General features: G+C 40.7%; 1 protein-coding gene across 2 annotated transcripts in view; it reads left to right on the top strand.

Moving 5' to 3' along the window:
• The window catches only part of EPS8L1 (EPS8 signaling adaptor L1), a 604,003-nt gene that overhangs the window by 343,642 nt on the left and 236,803 nt on the right, over positions 1–23,558 (top strand). For both annotated transcript variants that reach the window (XM_089660829.1, XM_089660835.1), the window contains exons 9-10: positions 13,526–13,616; positions 13,789–13,838. In XM_089660829.1, the coding sequence (XP_089516955.1) occupies positions 13,526–13,616; positions 13,789–13,838 (141 nt within the window). The remainder of the gene's footprint in view (positions 1–13,525; positions 13,617–13,788; positions 13,839–23,558) is intronic.

Below are 23,558 nucleotides of genomic sequence, written 5' to 3'. Positions count from 1 at the left end.
GGATAATGTCATAATGTACTAGCATGTATCACATGCTGGCGGCCCACAACTGGTTAGAGAGTATAAACAAGGGTAGTCTGCCTGGCTTTATAGTAAAAAAGCCAAACCAGTGTGACAAAATGTGAGCATGAGTACGGTTATGAAACATCTGGGGGATCCTGGGATAGGAAGCAAAAACATAGTGTACTACAGCAAAGAGTGGGCATAGCCAGCTTGCACCTAATAACAGTGAGAGTGGCTTAGAGGGGGATATTTAAATAGAACATGTGCCTAGTTGCTGTATACACTGCACACATAAGCCACAAATCTTGTACCCACAAAATACTCCCAATTATTGTACTACTGGTTAGAATCTCACAGACACAAAAAAACCCAATAAAAAGGATAATTTTTTTACATATGCTTTACTGCACACAAAAAAGGTATTTTGTCTGAGCCTAGCTTAACCTCCCTGGCAGTAATCTCGAGTGTGGCTCAGGGTTAACTTTCAGTACCAAAAGTGGTAACCCTGAGACACACTCAGGCTTACACTGTAGTGCTTGTCCTGCGATCTCCCAATGTCATCCCGCTGCCAACATCCGTCTTCCAAGTTACCTTCCCTGCAAACGCAGGGGGGCGAAACAGGCGAGACATTCAAAAAAGTTATATGACATACACAGAATACATTGTAATCTTTAGGATTATATTACTGTATCAAACCATTTCAGCTCAGTTTTGTCCCTAGTGCTTTGTCCAGTGCCCTGCCTGCACTTTTACCGTTCTTTCTGCCTGGAAACTTGAGAACGTCCATGGCATCTAAAAAGCATCCCTTTAGGCCAAAAGCAGTTTTAGACCAGCTAGAAGACAGCGACAGTAAATTTGAATCACTTGTAGATGGTATGGATCAGGCAGCGCCCCCAAGATTCCCATTTACTAGAGCATCTGGTATGTAAGTAGACATTGAACACGACAACCTCTTGGCATACTTACAATTATTTCTGATTGATGAGGTTATTGAAAAAATTGTTACTGAGACAAACCGGTACCAAGAGCAACAATTGACTACTCTGCATTGGAAGTTTCCAAGAAGCAGAAAGTGGGAACCAGTGACCAAAGATGACATTTGGAAATTTCTGGGCCTATTAATACTTCAGGGAGTGGTGTGGAAATCCCTGCAGAAGTGGTATTGAACAACTAATAAAAAAACTTGCCACTCCATTCTTTGGCACGGTCATGTCACAGTACAGATTTTCCCTGATCATTAAATTTTTACACTTCGAAAACAACGAAGAATTTGATGAAACTACTCATCCTGCACCAAAACTAAAGAAAATTTGGGAAGTATCTCAAATGATTCTAAAGAATTTCTAACTGAGCTATATGCCAGAAACAGATATCAGCATAGATGAAAGTCTAATGGCCCACAAGGGAAGGCTCAGCTGGGTACAATACATTGCATCAAAGAGATCACGATTCGGAGTAAAACCCTACATGCTATGCAAATCATCAACTGGCTACATTTGGAATTCAGTCATATACACTGGAAAAGGAACAAAATTCAATCCAAAATACAGCAATTATGGAATGGCAACATCTTCCGTTCTTTCACTAATTGAAAAATTGAAAAATTGCTAAATCAGGGCTATTGTGTAACAACTGACAACTTTTATATGTCTCCTGAGATTTGAGTTTCTTCTGCAAAACAAAACGGATGCCTATGGAACCGTTAGTGCTAACCAGTGCGACATGCCACCATTGTTTGGCAAGAAGAAGCTGAAGACTGGAGAAATGGTTGCCTGGCAGAAAGGTAAAATTATGGCACTGCGATTGCGTGACAAGAAAGATGTGTGGCTAATGAGTACAATTCATAATACCTCCACTATTTTGGTACGCACAAAAGATGGGAAAGAAATTAGGAAGCTACAAGTAGTGATAGACTACAATTCCACCACGGGAGGTGTCGACAGAGCTGACCAAGCAATGACATTCTACCTAGCAATGAGGAAACAGAAAAAGAAGTACTACAAGAATATCTTCAGGCATCTTCTTGAGCAATGCTTGTGGAATGCCTACATTCTGTTAAAAGAAAAAAAAAAGAGTGACAAGCCTGTGATTCATTCTGACTTCATTTGGAAAATTGCCAAACGTATCTTTGTAAACCACTAAACACCATCAATGGCTGTGAATAGAGGTCATAGTGCTGTTGGCGTTGTCAACCTGGAACACCTGACTGGTCGTCACTTCATGGACTACATCCCACCAACCGAGAAAAAGTCAGCACCTACAAGAATGTACGTAGTTTGTTGCTCGAGTGAGATGACAGTGGAAAGAAAATCAGAAAGGAAACCAGGTTCCATTGTCCTGATTGTGACGTCGGACTTTGTGCAGTCCCATACTGCACCCTTGTTTGGACAAATTTCAGTGTTTTTGGTTTGATTACATTATTGAATTAAATTTATTATATTATTTTTTACAATTATTTATTATATTATAATTTATATTTTCATGTTTCAAACTTTATCATACCCGGGATGTTTACTAGACTCTTGTTTGGACAGATCTAAGTGAGTTATTCCTAAGAATTACAGTACAGGCCTACAATATAAAACAAAAAATTTCTATGCAAAACAATGTACCACTTTGGCATTCAAAAATACTGATATAATCAGACCACCAGGGAGGTTAAAGAACTTCTTTAAAACCAGCAAACATTGAGACAATGCTTACTTTGGCCAGGACTGTGTAAGGTACAACATGGTGTATGTGTCAGGAGTAGAGATGAGCGAATTATTCAAAAATTCGATTCGGCTGATTCGCCGAATTTGTGGAAGAAATTCGATTCGATGCGAATTTATTCGCTGCGAATTTAACTTATTAAAAGGGTTTCTAGGCTTCAGAGAGCCTTTATATTAGTGCAGAACACTGTACCTTTAATTTAAATGCCCTTGGAGTCTGCTGGGGAAGAGAAATAATACTGTCAGTCAGTATGACATGCAGATGAGTGCCCTCGATCTTAGAATCACCGCACACTTCACTCATTTGGGCAGTCACGGGGCACGACGAAGAAGAAGAAGAAGAAGAATGAAAAGAAGAAGAATGAAAAGAAGAAGAAGAAGAATGAAAAGAAGAAGAAGAAGAATGAAAAGAAGAAGAAGAAGAATGAAAAGAAGAATGAAAAGAAGAATGAAAAGAAGAAGAAGAAGAATGAAAAGAAGAAGAAGAATGAAAAGAAGAAGAATTCCAGTACAGCAAAAAGTGTATCTGCAGAGAGCTCCGCTATTTCTGACAGTTCTCTGACAGTTCCTTCACATTTACAGCGGTTGAAACATTGTATCTATTTGTTTCCGAATAAAAACATCTGTATACTAAATGGAAACAAATAGATACAATGTTTCAACCGCTGTAAATGTGAAGGAACTGTCAGAGAACTGTCAGAAATAGCGGAGCTCTCTGCAGGGACACTTTTTGCCGGCTGTAGAAGGGATGAAAATCGGCCGATCGGGAAAAATTTGATTCGTGCATCCGAAGTTTGCTAATTTTCGGATTCGGTGCGAATCGAATTTTTCCTAATATTCGAAACGAATTCCACTTCGCCAAGTTCGATTCGCTCATCTCTAGTCAGGAGTCATAAACATATGGTATATCATATAGAGTATAGAAGCCAGCAAGATAAGGTTAGGGGGCAGAGGGAAAGATAGAAGGGGAGGGGAGAGAAGGAGGAGAGAGAGGGGGAAGAGAGAGATGGAGAAGGCTAGAGAGGGAGGTAGAGAGAGTGTGTTTTTTTTAAATTATTATTATTTTATTTATGGTAGGCAGGATTTATGGTATATGCAGGACAACAACACAAACGAAAAACATTACCACTCAAGCAAAGAATTTGCATGATACAGTATAACATCCTTCTTTGCCATATATATCATAGTCTTGAAGAAACTGCCCATGAATGGAACTAAGATGATAATCCTGCAAGAAACTGGATATCAGATTCTGCCAGCAGGGGAAAAAAAGAACACCCAGCTTGAGGTTTTCCAAAATCAAGAGACAGTAAATAAGGAAAGGGACTAAAGGAGAACTTGAAATAGTTAAAGAGGGAAGAGAGAGAGAGGAAAAAAAGGGGAACGGGGGAGACAAGGGAAAGACAGGGAAGGAAACAGGATATGGGAGAGGGATGTGGCCCTCTATCCAACTGCCTATGAGGGGTTTTTTTTGCATTCCTTATTTGTCAAACCCAGAAGATTTGCTTTTTCCACAAGGTTACAAGCAGGCAGATAAGAAAAAACAAATACTGGAGAAGCCACCTTAAAAATGAAGGGCTTCCAGCAAAACACAGAGATAATCTTAAAAGAAAAAGGGATCCAGTCATGTGATCATCTGTTTAAATATTTGCAGACCGGTACATGTGTCAGTCATACAACCAAAAGAGAGACCAGTCTCGCCATTGCCCTGCACACTCAGCCGAGTGGGCAGTGGGTAGCTCCACCAAGATCTCTCATTAATGTGTACTTCTATAGACTTTACCCACCCGAACCAACTTTACCCAGGATCAAAAAAAGGGAAAAATAGGTAAATAGGTGGGGGGGGGGAACAGGGGAAAAAAAAAGGGAGAGAGATAGTAGTAGGGCAAGGCCCACTCAACATCCACTGGTCTCTCAAACACAGGTTCTCTCGATTCCATCTCTCACCTCACCTCCCTCACCCTCCTACTACTACTAACTTCTAGAGACAAAAAACAGGGCAAATAAACCCCTTAATTCAAATAATAAACTTTGAGAGTGATAAAATCAATAAAAATGTCCAAATCAAAAAAATATATATTTTATAAAAAATTCTAAATGTCCTTTTCCCAAAAACAGGTAGTGAAAAAATAAATAGAAAAAACAAAATGTCCAAACCAGAAGAGTACTTCCACCATTCACCAGTGAAAAAAACAATATTAACCGCACTCACCAGATAAAGGTGAGTAATACACCTTTTGGGATATAAAGGGATCCCAAGCCCCCTCTAAGCCTCCTGGACTCCTTTCCACCATATAGGATTTGGGAAGAAATCCTTCCACTAGCTCCTACCTTGTCCTCACTCCAGACTCCACAGCAGTGCAAGGGAAAGAAATAAAAAAATAGTGTAATCCTGCTAATACTATTATGTGCTAAAAAAAGCATAGCCAGACCACTCACATTTGTCAGAAGAAAAAACAGCATTTTATTGCCTCCATAGGCTCACATAAAATCCAATATTTCCAAGCTTTATAGTAGAGACCTCACAGCCTGATCAGCAGGGGATGACAGGATAACATTCAAACAGTATTCAAGATGGCCGCTTGGAACACACCGCTCGGCGTGCGTTCCACTCACCGGATATGACACGGGACGTCAGTACGGCAGACCTAAAGTGCGTCGACGCATTTCACCCCACCCACAGGGCATGCCTCCAACCAGCAAACCATCACCTGTAGAAACCTCCATCACCTCAGCCCTGACCTTCTTCACTCCACTACTGAGTGCCTCTATGATGAAATTGCACCCCTGTCCTGCCCAGAGCTGGCCACATCTGCCTACAACAACTATCTATCATCCTCCCTGGACGCTCTTGCTCCTCTTTCTACACGCAGAACCAGGCCTCGCCTGTCTCAACCCTGGCAAACAGATGGCACCAGAAGTCTCAAGAGACGCAGCCGCACTCTTGAGCGAGCATTGCGTAAAACTAAATCCCTGAAAGACTTTACCCTCTACAAATCTGCTCTTCTTAAATACAACTCCAGCCTCCACGCTGCTAAGCAAACCTACTAGAACACTCTCATCAAGACCCTCTCATCCAATCCTCGTCAACTCTTCTCTACCCTTAATTCCTTGCTCCACCCTCCACTGCCTCCACCCACCAACTTACTTACTGCAAAGGAGATTGCCAGTCACTTCAAGAAGATCGACACAATTCATGATGAAATCTCCAGTGTCTAGCTTCCTCCTCTAACCAACATACCAGGCCCAACACCAAACACAACACTCTCCTCCTTCGACCCTGTTACCTCCAAGGAAGTTACCAATCTCCTTTCCAAGGCCCACTTCACCACCTGTCCCCTGGATCCTGTCCCCTCACGACTGTTGCAGCCTCTTTCCTGCTCTATACTAAACTCTCTAACTCACATCTTCAACCTCTCACTCTCCATGGGCACCTTTCCCTCCCCACTTAAACATGCACTGGTTACCCCCATTCTCAAAAAACCCTCGCTGGACCCCACCTGTTTGAATAACTTAAGACCCATCTCCCTGCTCCCGTTTGCCTCCAAACTTCTTGAGCGCCTTGTTCACAACCATATGAACTGCTACCTCACCGACAACAACCTTCTTGATCCCCGACAGTCTGGCTTCCGCCCACAACATTCCACAGAAACTGCCCTACTAAAACTCACTAATGACCTACTAACTGCTAAAACCAACAGCCATTACTCCATACTCATACTCCTTGAACTTTCCGCTGTCTTTGACACAGTCGACCACCCGCTCCTCCTCAGTAAACTCCACTCCATCGGCCTCCGTGACTCTGCTCTCTCCTGGTTCTCCTCTTACCTTTCTCAGTGCACTTTCAGTGTCACATACAACTCCTCCTCCTCCGTTCCTCTTCCCCTTTCTGTTGGGGTACCCCAAGGTTCTGTTCTTGGGCCCCTCCTTTTCTCTCTCTATACCTCCTCCCTGGGCCAACTGATAACCTCTCATGGCTGCCAATACCACCTCTATGCTGATGACACCCAAATCTATCTAGGTAAAAAAGCGGTAATATGAGCACTATCAGAAATAAGGGTAGGATGTAGCGGCTAGAACACTAAAAGGTAACCAAACAACACCTTCAAAATGACATATAACAAAATAAGTGCAGTGCTAAAAATCAAGTACCAGATGAATCAATGGATATAGCAAAGTCACATGTCACTAATGGTGACTAATAATAAATGAAATCAATGTCCCAGTATGAAAAGCCCACGTGATGATCCAATATGATCCTAAAATTTGTGCGTGGAGGACTTGATCCAAAGTGGTAAATGAAATAAATGAGTAAATTGCACACTCACCAGAAGTGCGTAAAAATACGCCTTTGAGATTTGCCTGTCTCACCAGGTGTGTGCGAGGTCATCAGCATTCAAATAAGGGTCACGATCCTGTGCGTATTCTGGTCACGTCTCAGGTGTAGTACTCAGATGTGAAACACGTTCAAAGGTTCCTTTAAAGTGCAGGTTCTGCGGGACACACCATAGCGTGATACCGCAAAGATAATTTATTTACAAATAGGTGCAAACAGGTAGGTATGAACGTGTGCAAAAACGCATAGGAAAAAAACAACACTGACCATATAAAATTCAGGATGGCCACCAGCGGTGGCTAGATGTCCAGCTACTGTAGCCCCACTGACGCGTTTCGAGCGATGCTCATCATCATAGGGTGCAGGGCTTACAGCTAGGATGTTCTGCTACTACTATTTATATTTGAAAATGGCGCCTCGTAATGATCGCGGTCGCCATTTTGCCGGCTATTTCCGCATGCGCGATGTGTCGGCGCCATTTTGCCATAGATCATACAGGCAATAGAAAGGAAGAGACTGTGATGTCTCGTGTGTGCGCGCGCGCACACATAACAAGCTGCGATGCCGCTAACTATTTCAGAAGATAGAGACTAACGTGTCTCATATATGGGCTTATGGGTGGCGCAATAAAACATAGTGGAATAGAAACATAGTGAAATAGAAAGGACCCAAGAAAACAAATATATGTTAGCTATTATCTATAAAACAGTTTAAATCGAAATCAATATTTAACCCTTTAGGGTGTAGGGAACTAAGCTCATAAACCCATTTTGACTCTAATTGCGACACAGATCTCTTATTATTAGATCCTCTCCAGTGGGTGTTAATAATTCCTATACCCATAAAAATAAGGGAGGAAGGGTCTTTATTGTGTCGCTTTTTATAATGATGTGACAAGGAATGTTCCTTATACCCTTTTTTAATGTTACTAACATGTTCCCTGAGTCTATCTTTCAAACATCTTGTTGTGCGTCCTACGTATTGTAATTTACAAGGACACTGAAGGAGATAGACCACGTTTTTGCTAGTACATGTAATGAGATCATCTATAGCAGTGGTTCTCAACCTGGGGGTCGCGACCCCTTTGGGGGTCGAAGGACCCTTTCACAGGGGTCGCCTAAGACCATCGGAAAACACGTATTTCCGATGTGTAGAAAGCCGCTACTGTGTAGAAAGCCGCTACTGTGTAGAAAGCCGCTACTGTGTAGAAAGCCGCTACTGTGTAGAAAGCATGATACTTCATGAATTATAATTACTGGGTAAATAATTTTATGGTTGGGGGTCACCACAACACGAGGAACTGTATTAAAGGGTCGCGGCATTAGGAAGGTTGAGAACCATTGATCTATAGTATACGTAGTGCACTTAGCAGTAGAGTTAAAATTTTGACATTTATTTGTGAATTTGCTACATCTGCAAATTACACATTTCCTACATGGGTAAAAACCTTTTAGGTTAGGAAATAATGTGGTATTTTTGGGGGGGTCAGTAATATTAGAGGATATAGTATTCCTGAGGGAAGTAGCTCTTCTAAATGTAATCTTTGGTTTCTCTGGTAATAAAGTGCCAAGCACCGGATCAGACTTCAAAATTTTCCAATTATTATTGATAATCTTAGTTATGGCTTTATATTGGATAGAGTAACCCGTTACAAAAAGACAAATTTTCTTAGGTCTTTATATAGTTTCGTTATTTAACATGGTATTGCGACTAGATCTGCCAATCTGTTCCATCACTTGATCTCGTTCAGGTTCGCCATATCCTTTTTCTAAAAACTTCATTTTAATAATTGACGCTTGTTTCTGGTAAGTACTATAATCAGTGCAGTTGTGTCGAATTGGCCTTTGGGTATGTTCCGTAGCCAACATGTATGGTGGCAGCTGTCTGTCGGAATGTAACTATTCCTGTCTGTAAGTTTGAAATGTGTTTCTGTCGTGATGCTACCATTTTGGTTGTTTAAAGTCAGATCTAAAAAATTAATACTACTTTTACTATAATTAAAAGTTAATTTAATATTCAATGTATTAAAATTCAAAGTAGTAAAAAAGTTTAAAAGAGACTGTTCTTCTCCGTTCCAGATGAGGAAGATGCCATCTATATATTGTTTATAGAAAGAAACCTCAGGCCAATCTCTGGCATAGATGACATCCTCCTCCCACCTGGCCATAAAAAGATTGGCCAGGCTGGGGGCAAATTTAGCCCCCATTGCAACAACTTTAGTTTGGAGATAAAACCGGTGGTTAAACCAAAAATAGTTTTTCGTCATCACAAAATCTAAAAGAAGTAAAATGAATTATTTTTGTGGGACAGACATGTCATTAAAATCATTTAAAAAGAATTGTACCGCCTCCATCCCATCAGAGTGTGCTATGTTAGTATACAGGGAGGTTACATCTGCAGTCACAAGAAATGTAGAGGTATCTGTAGTCATATTACTGATCTCCTGGAGTACCTGCTTAGTATCTTTTATATAAGCAGGGGTTTTGGTAACAAGCGGCTGTAGGAAATAGTTGATATATTCACCAATTCTAGAACAAAGTGATCCTATGCCGCTAATGATTGGCCTACCGGGGGGGTTTTATGCATTTTAGGGAGGATATACATGACAGGAAGCCTGGGTGCTGATGGACAGAGATAAAGTGTTTCTCTCTTAGTCAGAATATGCTTATCATATCCTTGTTGAATAATCCTTTTCAAAGTTTTCCTGTATAATCCCAGGGGATTCTTAGATAGAGGTAGGTAAGTTTCTTTACCATCCAAAATATTATTTACTTCCTTAATATAGTCTGATTTATTTAGGACTACTACTCCTCCCCCCTTGTCAGCCGGCCTTATCACCAGGTCCTTTCTTTCTAATAAGGATTCAATCGCTTTTTTTGAAGGGTCATATCTACTCACTGGTTTTATTTTTAAAGATTCTAAATCTTTGAAGACAGTATCCCGAAATGCGTTGATATACGTATTGGTTTGTGGAGGGGGATTAAATGTAGACGCATTTCTTAGATTGGAGTTAATAGTCATAGTGTTATGTGTGTTTAGTACAACTGATTTATTATAAAAGTACTTTTTGAGGGATAGTTGCCTGACATACTTCCGAATGTCAATATATTTTTGGAACTTATTGAGTGGTGTTTTTGGGGCAAAACAACTTATTTACGCCTTGGTTATATCCCGACTCGATTACTGCAACTCTCTCCTCACTGGTCTACCGTTACACAGGCTATCCCCCCTTCAGTCTATTATAAATGCTGCTGCTAGACTCATACACCTTTCCAACCGATCAGTGTCTGCTGCCCCTCTTTGCCAATCCCTTCACTGGCTTCCAATAACTGAAAATACTAACCACAGCCTACAAAGCCATCCACAACACTGTCCCTAGCTACATCACCAACCTCATCCACAGATATCGGCCAAATAGCCCACTCCGCTCCTCCCATTATATCTTCCTCTCTAGCTCCCTCATCACCTTCACCCACGCTTGCCTTCAAGACTTCTCCAGAGCCTCTCCCATCCTCTGGAACTCCCTACCACAGCATGTCCAGCCAGCCCCCACCCTGTCTGCCTTTAGGCGATCTTTGAAAACGCACTTCTTCTGGGAAGCCTACCCCACCTCCACCTAAGAACTGTACTTGAATCACCTCCACCAGATCATCCCCCACAGCTATCACCTTTTGTATCATCTCCCCCTTCCTTTAGATTGTAAGCTCCACGAGTAGGGCCCTCACATTCCTTCTGTACTGAAATGTATTGTAATTGTACTGTCTCCCTTATATTGTAAAGCGCTGAGCAAACTGTTGGCGCTATATAAATTCTGTATAATAATAATAATAATTATTATTATACAGCATTTATATAGCGCCAACCGTTTGCTCAGCGCTGTACATTATAATGGGAGATAGTACACGAGACAGCACAGTAACAATACAATAATACACGAGGAGTTCGAGGGCCCTGCTCTTTGGAGCTTACAATTTAGGAGGGGTGGAATAGTGCTAATTGAGGAAATAGCTGTGGGGGATGGAGTGGTAGGAAGAGTGGAGGAGATTGGCAATTAGGCAAGGGCGGGGTAGGCTTCCCTGAAGAGATGGGTTTTCAGGGTGCACCTAAAGGTGAGGAGGGTAGGTGACAGTCTGATGGATTGGGGTAGTGAGTTCCTGAGGATGGGGGAAGCCCTGGAGAAGTCCTGGAGACGGGCATGGGAGGAGGAGACTAGGGAACTAGAGAGTAGGAGGTCTTGTGAGGAGCAGAGAGTACGTTTTGGGTGGTAAATGGATATCAGGTCGGTGATGTAGTTTGGGGCAGTGTTATGAACAGCTTTGTATGTCAATGTTAGTAATTTGAATTTTATGCGTTGGGCAATCAGAAGCCAGTGGAGGGATTGGCAGAGGGAGGTGGCGGATACGGAGCGGTTAGTAAGGTGGATGAGTCTGGCCACAGAATTCAGGATAGACTGAAGCGGGGATAGTCTCTGATGAGGTAGGCTGGTGAGGAGGGAGTTACAGTAGTCAAGTCGTGATATAATAAGGGAGTGAATGAGTTGCTTTGTAGTTTCTGGGGTTAGGAACGGACGTATTTTGGAGATGTTGCGGAGGTGGAGTCTACATGAATTTTGTCAGCGATTGGACCTGGGGCTGGAAAGGCAGATTGGAGTCTAGAATGACACCTAGTACTCTGGCTTGGGGGGTCGGGCTGATGGTGGCGTTGTTGGTAGTGATGGAGAAGTCGGGGAGGGGGGGGGGGCGCGGGCTGGGGGAAAAAACTAGGAGCTCGGTTTTGGAAAGGTTTCATTTGAGGAAGTGGAGTGACATCCAATCTGATATGTCGTTCAGAAGGCTAGTGATTCGGGCGGAGACTGAAGGGGTGAGGTGAGGGGAGGAGAGATAGATTTATGTGTCATCGGCATAGAGATGGTAGGTGAAGCCGTGGGAGTGTATCAGTTGGCCAAGGGAGGAGGTGTAGATGGAGAAGAGAAGGGGCCCTAGGACAAAACCTTGAGGGACCCCAACAGAGAGGGTGAGTGAGGGGGAGGTGGCAGCGTTATAGGTAAAGAAGAACTGAAGAAGCGCTGTGACAGATAGGAAGAGAGCCAGGAGAGAGCAGAGTCCCTGAGGCCAAGGGAGTATAGTTTTTTTTTGAGGAGGGGGTGGTCGACCATGTTGAAAGCCGCGGAGAGGTCCAGGAGTAGGAGCACTGAGTAGTGGCCATTAGCTTTGGCAGTTAGCAGGTCGTTGGTGAGTTTGAGTAGGGCGGTTTCGATGGAGTGTAGGGGACAGAAGCCAGACTGTAGGGGATCAAGGAGGTTGTTGTCGGTGAGGTGGGAACTCAGGCAATTATAGACTAAGCGCTCAAGGAGTTTGGATGTAAAAGGCGACAGAGAGATGGGTCTAAGGTTGTTTAGGTCGGTGGGATCCAGGGAGGGTTTTTTAAGTATGGGAGTGATGTGCGCGTGCTTCAGAGGGGAGGGGAATGCGCCAGTAGAGAGGGAGAGATTAAAGATGTGAGTGAGGGAGCGTAGGATGGAGGAGGAGGGTGATAATAGGAGTTGTGTGGGGACAGGGTCAAGGGGGCAGGTGGTAAGGCGAGCTTCATAGAAGACCTTGGTGACCTCTTCAGTGGTAGCAGGGTCGAAGGAGTGGAGTGTTGAGGGGGTTTTAGTGTGAGGAATGTTGGGCGGGTGGAGGTCTGGACAGTGGCGAGGTTGAAGGAGAGGAGTGTTGAGGGGGTTTTCGCGTGAGGGATGCTAGGTGGGGCGGAAGTCTGAGCAGTGGTGATGTCCCTACAAATTACATCGATCTTGCTTTGGAAGTGGTTAGCAATCTGGTGGGCGGTGAGTGAGGTACTGGGTGGAAGTGGGGGCGGAGAGAGTAGAAAGTCAAAAGTAGAGAAGAGCCGGCGAGGACTGGAGGAGAGGGTATTGATGAGGGTTACAAAGTAGTCTTGCTTGGGAGCATGGAGGGAGGCAGTGTAGGTGAGGAAGGCGGATTGGGTGAACGCTTGTTGGGATCTGGTTTTGCGCCATAGTCGCAATAATAATAGTAATAATGTATGTGTTCCTTTTTTAATAGGATGGTAGGGTGTGGGTCTTCGGGCCTACCCTGAAGTCTAGTGCTAAGATGTGTGGCCATTCGATTTTTTCTTCCCCTGCCTTGGGGGTGGGGGAGTCTCTCTTTAGGACCCCACCTAAAACTCGTTGGTCAGCTTTGGCTGACCTTGAGGAGAGGGGTCGGACAGGTCTTACCCCTTCAGGAGTTTTGCACCTGAGGGAGGGAGGGGTGGGTTCAGGCAGGGGACTAATGCTCATCCTAACTGCACTTTTTTGTGTGTTCACGTGGACTTTTTTTTCACTTATGGTGTTTAGTGTTAGCAAACCAGGGACATTTTAACAGTCACAGCTGATTAATCCCGTGTCATAGTCTATAGTATGTATTATCCTTGCACATTGCTTTTTGTAATTTTTTTTATGATTTGTACACAGGAAGCAATATACAGCCAGGTAATTAAAACTGAAAAAAATTCACAGGATCCACAGATGCAGCAGAAGAGGAACACAACCATTGAAACAGTTGGTAAGTCATTGTGAACATCCCTACACAAATAATGGTCAATGTAGTATTTTTTAAATATTAGTAATTTTAAAAAGAAATGCTAGTATAATCTTGAATTTACATTTGTGCATTGGATATTGATTGGCAAAAGCCCTGGGGATATATAGTTATCTTAACTTTTTTTGTCTTTCAGTTGATGGGGATACACAGGACCTAACGGCACTCCGGGCTGGGCGGGAGGTGGTGAGTATACAATCTGAAACAGTTTTTTTTACATTTTAGAAAAAATTTACTGTTACAGTACAGTTAAACTTTATAGGTTGTTTGGAAGTCAGATTCATATCTTTTGACTACTGAAGATATTATGGTCTTCCTAATTAAAATTATATTAAAATGTTTTTTTTTCATAAACTTGAAACTAATAGTAGAGTGTGCATGCGTCTGCTGGGTTTTTTTTGTTTTTTTTTTAAATTTTTGGTTGATTCTGTAAATTTCTCCTGACTGTGCTGCCACTTTTCCATGATATTGGTTCCCCCTGTTCCCGCTGGGATCTATGGAATGCTGAAGGAGTCTCCTGGATGTGAGTTGTCCCTGCTTGTTCAAACACCATCTCTCACTGTACAACTACCGATTGGCTAAAAGTGACACATCCCTTTCTGTATCAGACCACAAAAAATACAAATTGCTAAATGGGATTTTCAAGGCACAACACTTTTCTTAGAATGCAGACATATTCCTTTCTTGTATTATTTTTTCATATTAAAGAGTGTTAGAGCATTCATTGTTTTCATACTGTATACAAAACAAAACAGAACAAAGAATCTCTTCAATTAAAACAAAACGTTGTATCCCTATTGCAGAGTTACAAAGGGGGAAAACAATGCATGTCCACCATTAGATGTTACAGCTTCAAATATAAAGGCTCACCACGTTTCTTGGACGTAATCCTCTTCTTCAGGAGCCACGTATATATAGCAATCTGGAATAGCTTTTTCTAAGCAGAACCATGAAAATAAATAAGCAAATCATAAAACTTCATCCCAGATACATACATGCATATAGACAAGGTTGCATTTGCCCCAAATCAGGTGAGGAAGAAGGTGAAGTCAAAATTTGATACCCAAATAGAGGATCAGCCAACGACAACAGCTTCAGTCAGACACAATTGCATCCCCAAACAGCCAATTTTTAATGTCAATAAGTGGTAAAATAAGTAGGTCAATCCCAAAATCTTAAAAGAAATGACATGAAGGCATATAGCCATGAAGGCATATAGCCAATGGAATTCCTAATTTCAAAAGTTTCATTATACAAGTGTAGTTCGGTTTATAAATGTAATGCGTTCTCCTAGATGTTTCGTATAGCGAAAAATTCGTAAACTGAAAGCCGTTTCCTATAGGAATGCACTGAAAACCAATTAATCCATTCCTGAGGTCAGAACAAAGTAAAAAAAAGTTGCTGTCACTATAGGTCAGTGCCAGTTTTTAAATGTAATTAACAGCTTTTTTTTCTTCACTATAGCTCAGAGAATCAGCTGTCACTTTCCCCTCAGCTAAAAGAAAGAAAATTTCTTTTTAGTTTATTTTCCAAGATAAAAGAAACAACGTATCCTTTAGCTCTGGGGAAAGTGACGGCTAATTTTGTGAGATATAGTGAAGAAAAAAAAAGCCTGCAATTGCATTTAAAAATTGGCACCAACATAAACTTCGTATTACAAAAAAAATTCATAAACAAATTGTAAACTGAGGCATTATTTTCAATGGAGGTACACCTGTATATAGCAAAATAATCGTTCTCAAACTTTACAAATTAAATGTAGATGAGAGAAAAATATTTACTACTACAGGCCTCTATTTGTTAGGGAGTTTCCCTAATGCTTCCAGTCTCTTCCTGTGCTGATATACCTGAATATATAGAAATAGCCATCTCTAACTGTACAACAGTGACTCATTCACTTCTCATCAAACACCCTCCCTCCATGTCTGTTCACACACACTGTTGCACTGACTCCAGCAGACAGGAGGGATCTGCTAGAGCTGAGAAGGGGAGACACCAGAAAGTACAACAGTCTATCTGAAGACACTGGGGAGAGGTGACAGAGATACAGTATTGACGTGACACTGTAACAGACAGGTACTTCCTGTTCTGCTAGCTGGGTCAGAAACTCCGATTGGAGGACTGTGAGAACTTACAAAGGGGCGTTTTTCAGAAAGTAGTACCATAATTGAACCACATGACCTTCCATGCAGGATCTGCTGCATTTCATTCAGACCAGAAGCAGAGGCTATTAGCTTTTTTCCCTCAGGACCTAATCTGACTGGTAAAGTAGCTGGAATGTGGATGGCATAGACCTCATGATATACATGCTACTGACCAAGTAGTTTTCTGGTGAGTGCATAGTGGTGGAGGACCTTGCACCGGATACAGAGCACTTTGTGGGACTGAGCACTATTGGTCGTGATTGACATCACCGCTCTCTATATTTTTACTAGAAGGATTTTATTGTCTACTATTATGATTGTTATACTCATGACACATTTATTTTGTTTTATTCACTGAATTGTTTCACTTTGTTAGTTTTTTTATGCGCTGCACTGTTTTGCATTTACTTTGATATTGAGATTTTTGTCACTATCTTTTTGTGCCAGCTGCTTCCATAGCTATAGCGCTCAATGTTTATTTTTTTAATTTGAATGTCCACACACACTGCCCTGCGCAGCACTACTCTTCTGAGGAGAGAGGGGCATTCACTGACTAGCTTAATTCACTTATGCAAGTCAACACTTAGCTGGCAATCACACCTGCTCAGGCACCCTTTTACTGCTTAATCTGAAACTAAAGTTTATCTTTATTCTTAAAAAATAATCCATACCCATCCAGCTTTAAAGGCCCTGTAATCTGTTTTTCATTAAATCATTTTTTTTTTTGTTTACAAACGTTTTTATTAGTAGATAGACTACAAAAACCATTTAGTGAGGTAGAATAAACAGCTTGAAAAAAAGCATATATAAGAAATAAACATAACATAAAAGAGGTAGTCAATAATATCGGCAGAACAACCACAAGATAAATAAAAGGTTTGGTACAAAACAACCCATGATATACCATCAATTGACTAATAAGTGTCGATGCGTTCTCCAACCATCCCATTTCCTGTTGAATAAATGCATCCCATCCAGCAACGTATATTGAATACGTTCCATAAGCATAACCATATCAACTCTCCGTAAGACAGAAGCCAAAGGGACCACTGGAGACTTCCAATAAAGGGCAGTGGCCCATGGGGTGGAATTTCAGATAGTGTGAATTAGCCTCATTTGGTTTACTGGGATCCCAATAAGCAAATTTGCAAGGATGAATCCACCGGAGAACCCGCCAAAGCAGAAGCCACCTTCAAAATCCTACGCCAGATCAAGAAAAGACCAGGGCAAGTCCAAAAACATGTACGAGGTACCAACCAAGCCACACCCCCTAAAGCAAAGGTGCGATGTTCCCGGAAACATGACATGAAGTCTAGAGGGGGTATAGTACCAACGAGTTAAAACCTTCAGGACCATATCACGAACCGAAAGATCTAGATCCCTTCCGTATATTCTCCACCATGGAAACCCAGTCCTCATCAGAGAACGTAACCCCACACTCATTCTCCCTTTTTCTGTCTATACAAAGGGGGCAAGGGAAAAATGATCTGTAAGAATGAGCAATATAAATCTGAGATAAGACCCCTACCCTAGGGTGAATCATGACTGATACGTTCAAAATAAGTAAATGGGACTAGGGCACCAAACCAAAGTGGGAACCGAAAAAGTGTCGAATTTGTCGATAGCGAAAATGCTCACAAATCGGGATGTGAAACATCATACATAGCATATCATAGGATATAAAAGCCCCACCATGCTGAAAATCTGATGGTCGTACCACCAGTGAAAAGCCTATGGAAATGTAAACCCGATGGGAAAACGCAGATTACCAAAAAATGTCGAACCTGGTGGGGCTGAAGAGATAAGACCCGATTTAGATTTATAACCGGACCAAAGTGCCAAAGAGTGGGACACAACCAAATTATATATCAACAGCGAACAAGGTGGAGTATTTGACCACAATAGACCCGGTAAATAAAATGGGCGTATAGATTGAGATTCAAATCTGACCCAGGATGTCGGAGAGTTAACAGTCACCCATTATGCTAATTGAGAAAAACAAGCATATAGATAATAAAGCCAAAAGTTGGGAAGGCCTAAGCCCCTCTGACTTTGCGATTTATATAGAACAAGCTTGGTAAAATGAGGACATTTATTTCGCCAAATAAAGTTATTAATCACTCTGAAAGTGATCCAAATACGGTTTAGAGACTGACAATGGGAGCGCTCAAAATAAATAGAGGAGTTTAGGTAAGATGTTCATTTTCACAGCTGTGACTTTACCCAGAAACGAAGACCCATGCCAGATCTTAAGTAGAGACAAGACACACATGGTGGGTAATTGGCTGCAAATAGCTCAGAGTACTTGGGTGTGCGGCAAATACCAACGTATAGAAACTAATCTGTGGTCCACCGAAACGTGAAAGAACCATGGATGGATTCCCCCACAGACTCAGTAACATTAATAGGCATAAGAACAGATTTAGAGAAATTCACGGAGAGACCTGATATGGATGCAAAATCATTCAACAGAGTGCATAAATTAGGAAAGGATACCAATGGGTTGGTAAGAAAAAGCACAACATCATCAGCATACATACATAACTTAAATTGTGAAACCCAAGAGCGGATACTGTCAAGGTCCTGCCTTTCCTCAGGGCTTGTGCTGCTCCATGTGCTGGCATCCATTTTAGGTGTCTGCAAAGCATTGTGGGATCATTTATGCTTTCAGCCCTCTGCGGCTCCTCCCCCAGGAGGTGGCAGCTTATCACATATAAGTCTGCTGTTTGCAGCTGTCCATTGCATTCGTGTCCTGTCTGTTGCACAGCAGCAAGCTCCTGTTTAGTTTCTCATTGCTCTCCTGGATACCGACTCGGCTTTGGCAAGACTCCTTCCTGGCTTCTGACCCCGGCTCTGGTGACCATCCTTCCTGGCTTCTGACTCCGGCTCTGGCAACCATCCTTCCTGGCTTCTGACCCTGGCTCTGGCGATCATCCTTCCTGGCTTCTGACCCCGGCTCTGGCAACCATCCTTCCTGGCTACTGTTCTACCAAGTCATGCGCTGTTGCTGTTGCACTTGCATAGACTCTGTCTTGTTTTTGTATAATAAACCTACATTTAATTGCACCTCCTTGTGTGTCCTCGCTCCCCGACATATACCCTGTAATATCAGGGTGTGACCTTATAGTAATAGCCAAGGGTTTCAAAGCATGCGCAAACAGTAAGGGCGAGAGCGGACAACCCTGTCGGGTGCCTCTACACAAGGTAAAAAGGTCTGAATTACAAACCGGGAGTCTAATCCTCGTTTGGGGACAATTATATAAAGCCTGTACACCAGAAAGAAATTTGTCACTAAAACCCAATTTCTGCAACAACAAAAACAGATATGGCCAAAGGACACTATCAAAGGCCTTATTAATGTCTAGGGTTAATAACAACAGGTTAGCATCTTGAATAAAATTCAATGTGAGACATAAAGATTTACCAAAAACCATATGATATGAGATCAAACCGAAATGACACTTTCAATTGTATCCAATTAGGCAGGCCCTTGTACTACATAGTTGAAGCTAAATCTAAAGGAAATTGGGTAGAAATTTGTATAGTGTATGGCCAGCCTAAATCCCGATTGATCAGGTGTCACCAAGGAGGATATAATAGGGGCCAATCTATCTGCTAACATACGACTAAATATCTTCTTTTTTTTTTAATTTAATTTAAATCTTTTATTATTAAATTTTCAAATTACAAATTTATACAGACAAACCATTTAAAAAAATAAACACAAAAAACATCCTCTAGTTTGCTTGTCATCATATATAATTATTAACCTTAGTCTTAATATTCCCCCCCCCTCCACTAAACCACATACCCCCTCTAACCCACCAAAACCTCCGCTCTGCATCCTTCCTACTCACTCTGGAGATCCTGATTCAAGAATATATCCACATTATTTCTAGATTAATCCCCCATATACGCCAGGATTAATTCTGACCCTTTAAATTCCTCCCATCTTATCCAATTTACATGGAAACTCTCCATCTTATCTTCACTCAAGTGGTAAAGTTCTTCTAATCTATATATCTGATCCACCCTGTTTACCCAATCCTTTATTTTTGATACCTCCTGTTTCTTCTAAAACTTGGGTATCAATCCCTTTGCTGCATTCAGATAGTACAATAAACCATATTTTTTATATTTCTTAACCGAAAGCTTAGTACCATGAAAAAGGCAAATCTCTGGGTCTATTGGAATATCAACCTCCATTATTTTCTGAATCAGGCATACTATTTTCCCCCAATACTCTTGAATTTTAGGACACTCCCACCAAATGTGATACATTGTACCTCTACTCCCACATCCACGCCAACATAAAGGTGAATTATCTCTATTCAATCTATGTGCTACACTCAGTGTAATATACCATCTTGCCAAACATTTATAATTCATCTCTACCTCCTTCATATTTACATTTTCGTGGATTAAACTACGGTATATTTTTTCTTTTGCTTTTCCACATCTATTGTTAATCCTATATACCTTTCCCATTTCTCTATAAATGATGGACTTAAATCCATAATTATTCCAGTGAGAATCTTATATATTTTAGAAATCCCGTGTTTCCCATCTCCCCATGTGTCTAATAGGTGCTCAAAAGGGTTCCAATCCTCTCTTGTTCTCAATGGCCTTGGGAGCTTCCCTATAAAGTGTTTCAACTGAAAATAATGTCACTCATCAATTCTCGTAAATATTTCCGTCTTTTTTTTCCAAATCCTTAAGTGAACCTATTTCCTCCCCCACCATTACATCTCTCAATCGTATGTCTTCCTTCTTTATCCACTTCCCAATGACACTTTCTTTACCTGGAGGAAAATTCTCTGTGGACCATAAGGGCATTAACAGTGAATTATATTCCCACCCCTTTTGTTTATGTATAACATCCCATACTCTTAACACATCAAGTGTGAAAAAACTTTTGCTATCTGCTAATCCTCGGAATTGTGGGAGTAACCATACAATTCTAAGGCTTGTGTGACTTAGTGTATTTTCAATTTTTACCCAGCTTTTCCCATGTGAATTATGTGTCCAATCAAAAATTCTTGTCAGTATTACAGAGTTATAGTGTCTTTTTAAGTCTGGAACTCCCAGTCCACCTTTCTGATTATTTCTACTTAAGATTTCATAACTTATTCTAGGTTTTTATTCCTCCAAATAAATCTTGTTAACATTTTTTAAATTATTCTAAAATATACTTCTGGTAGTTTAATTGGTATCATTTGGAATTTGTATAGAATTTTAGGAACAATTACTATTATTATCAGGTTTTTACGACCTATCCATGACAGAGTTCCCCCACCTAGTTTTCTTAATTCATCCTTAATCTCATTTAATACTGGGATATAATTTGATCTATATAAATTCTTGGAAGATAGTTCATTTTATACCTAAATATTTTAATTCTGTTTCTCTCCATACAAAAGGAAATTCCTCCTGCAGTATATTTTTCTCGCTATTTAAAAGATTTATATTTAAAATCTCTGTTTTAGTTGGATTCATTTTTAAATTTGACATCTCCCCATATTCTTTCAATGATTTCATTAAATTTGGCAATGTTATCCTTGGATTTCCCACATAGAACAGCATGTCATCTGCATAAACTGCCACCTTATGCTCTGTATCTCCTTTCCTAATACCTTTTATGTCATTCCTTATTGTAGCCAGAGATTCCAAAAGATAGAACGTACAGCAGTGGAGACAAAGGACATCCCTGTCTAGTTCCATTTTGCATCCTAAAGTACTCTGATAATTCTCCATTAACCATGACTGCAGCAGTGGGTTGGCTATATAATTTCCTTATCCATTCTCTCATTCTGGGTCCCATCCCAAATACTTCCAGTGTATCCAACATATATCCCCAATCTACTCTGTCAAATGCCTTTTCAGCGTCTATCGAGAGGACCACCGCAGGGATTTTCTCTTTTCTACTCTTTTGTATGAGAAACAAAGATCTTAATCTGTTATCTCTACCCTCTCTTCCTGGGACAAAACCCACCTGATCCATATGTATCCATTCCGGCATCAAGTCTTTTAACCTATTTACCAGAACGTTTGGATATAGTTTGGTATCTGTGTTTAACAAAGAAATCGGTCTATAAAATGCACATTGAGTGTCATCCTTATCTTCCTCATGTATGAGAACTATATGAGCTTGTAAAGATTCCCTCCTCATTTCCATCTCTCCTCCCAATGCATTCATATATGTCCTCAATTTAGGTACTAATAGTTCTTTATATTTTTTATAATGTCTCACGATATACCTATCAGGCCCAGGACTTTTCTCAGCTAAAGTACTTTTTAATGCTAAATATATTTCCTCCTGCGTTATTGTTGATTCCAAAGATTTTAATTGTTCCTCACTTAATTTCGGTAGTCTCGCTTCTTTTAAATATGTCTGTCTTTTTCCTATTTTTCCTACGTCATACTATGGGGAATAATATTATATAGCTTATTATAGTATTCTTTGAACACTTTAACTATATCTTTAGTTGAATAAACTAATTCGCCTTTGTTGTCTCTTATTTTCTCTATATAATTCATGGATTTCTTTTTCCTCTGAAACCTCATTAAATATTTTTCTGGCCTATCTCCCCATCTAAATCTCTCACATATTTTATTAAACACTCTTCTCTTGTCTTCCAGGAAATTATTTAATCCTTCTCTTTTGTTTATTACCCTCTGCATAATCTCTTTTGTTACTCTATGTTTATGTTTCTGCTCTAACTCACAGAGTTCTTTCAAAAGCGTATTTATTTTTTCTCTCCTTTCCCTCTTCTTTTTTGCTCCAATTGCTATCAGGATACCTCTAAAATAGGCTTTATGAGCCTCCCACACCATTGCCACAGACACCTCCTCAGAATCATTTTCCTAAACAAATTGCTCTATTTCTTTTTTAATCTTCTGGTCCATCTCTTGATCCTGGAGAAGTAATTTCATTGTGAGAGGAGCATGATCCGATATTGATATCTCTTCTATCTTTACTTTAACCAGAGACTCAGTGGCCCTGATTCACTAAGATGTGAGTCTATCAGCAGAGTCTGACCATTCAGGCAGACTCCGGTCAATCAATCAGTCGTCTGACCAGCGTCTAGCAAGCTCATTAAGGAGCATCTACTTTGCCATTAGTGAATGTGGTATCCTGTCTGGCACATTTTTAGGTACAATACCGGATATATTCGCTAGATGGCGCACAAGCACAGGCTTTATTAACATTGGCGTTTTTTCTGATAGCAAAAGAGAATTTTTAGAATGTAATAAAGAGTACAGCTGTATTAGAATTTTCTTTTTTTTTTTTTGCTGTTTCTCCAAAATGATCAGGAAAGTAATGCATTTACTAATGAATATCATACATTCTATTTTCAAATGTTAAACATTTTCACACTTATATCTCAAATAATTTATATACTTCTAATTTCCCAATATAGTTCTATATCTTCATTCTCTTTAATCACATAACTATTCTATGTTAAAAACAAGTGCAGCGCTATAAATGCATGTGATCAATAATGAACGCATGTAAAAACCAAAAAGTGCAAAGAATTGCAATAATGATGTAAACTGGTAAATCGTGCTAAAATAAGTTCATATAATCATTCCTGAATAATGGAATGTGCTTCGTGTGAGAGTACCAACTCAGAGAGTGCCTATGAATGGCACGTGTGGTCTCTCCGTGACGGACAGTAGTGCATGAACTCGTGAAAGGTAAACCACCCTTGGGACTGGTCTACACTCACCAGAACAAAAGTATTAATGTGCATGGGTTATA

This window comes from Staurois parvus, unplaced genomic scaffold (genome assembly GCF_062004578.1).
Source record: "Staurois parvus isolate SC_StPar_1 unplaced genomic scaffold, SC_StPar_1.0 ptg000032l, whole genome shotgun sequence".
In the NCBI taxonomy this organism is placed as follows: domain Eukaryota; kingdom Metazoa; phylum Chordata; class Amphibia; order Anura; family Ranidae; genus Staurois; species Staurois parvus.
Note: the sequence above shows the minus strand (reverse complement) of the source record. Positions and strands in the feature narration are given on the sequence as shown.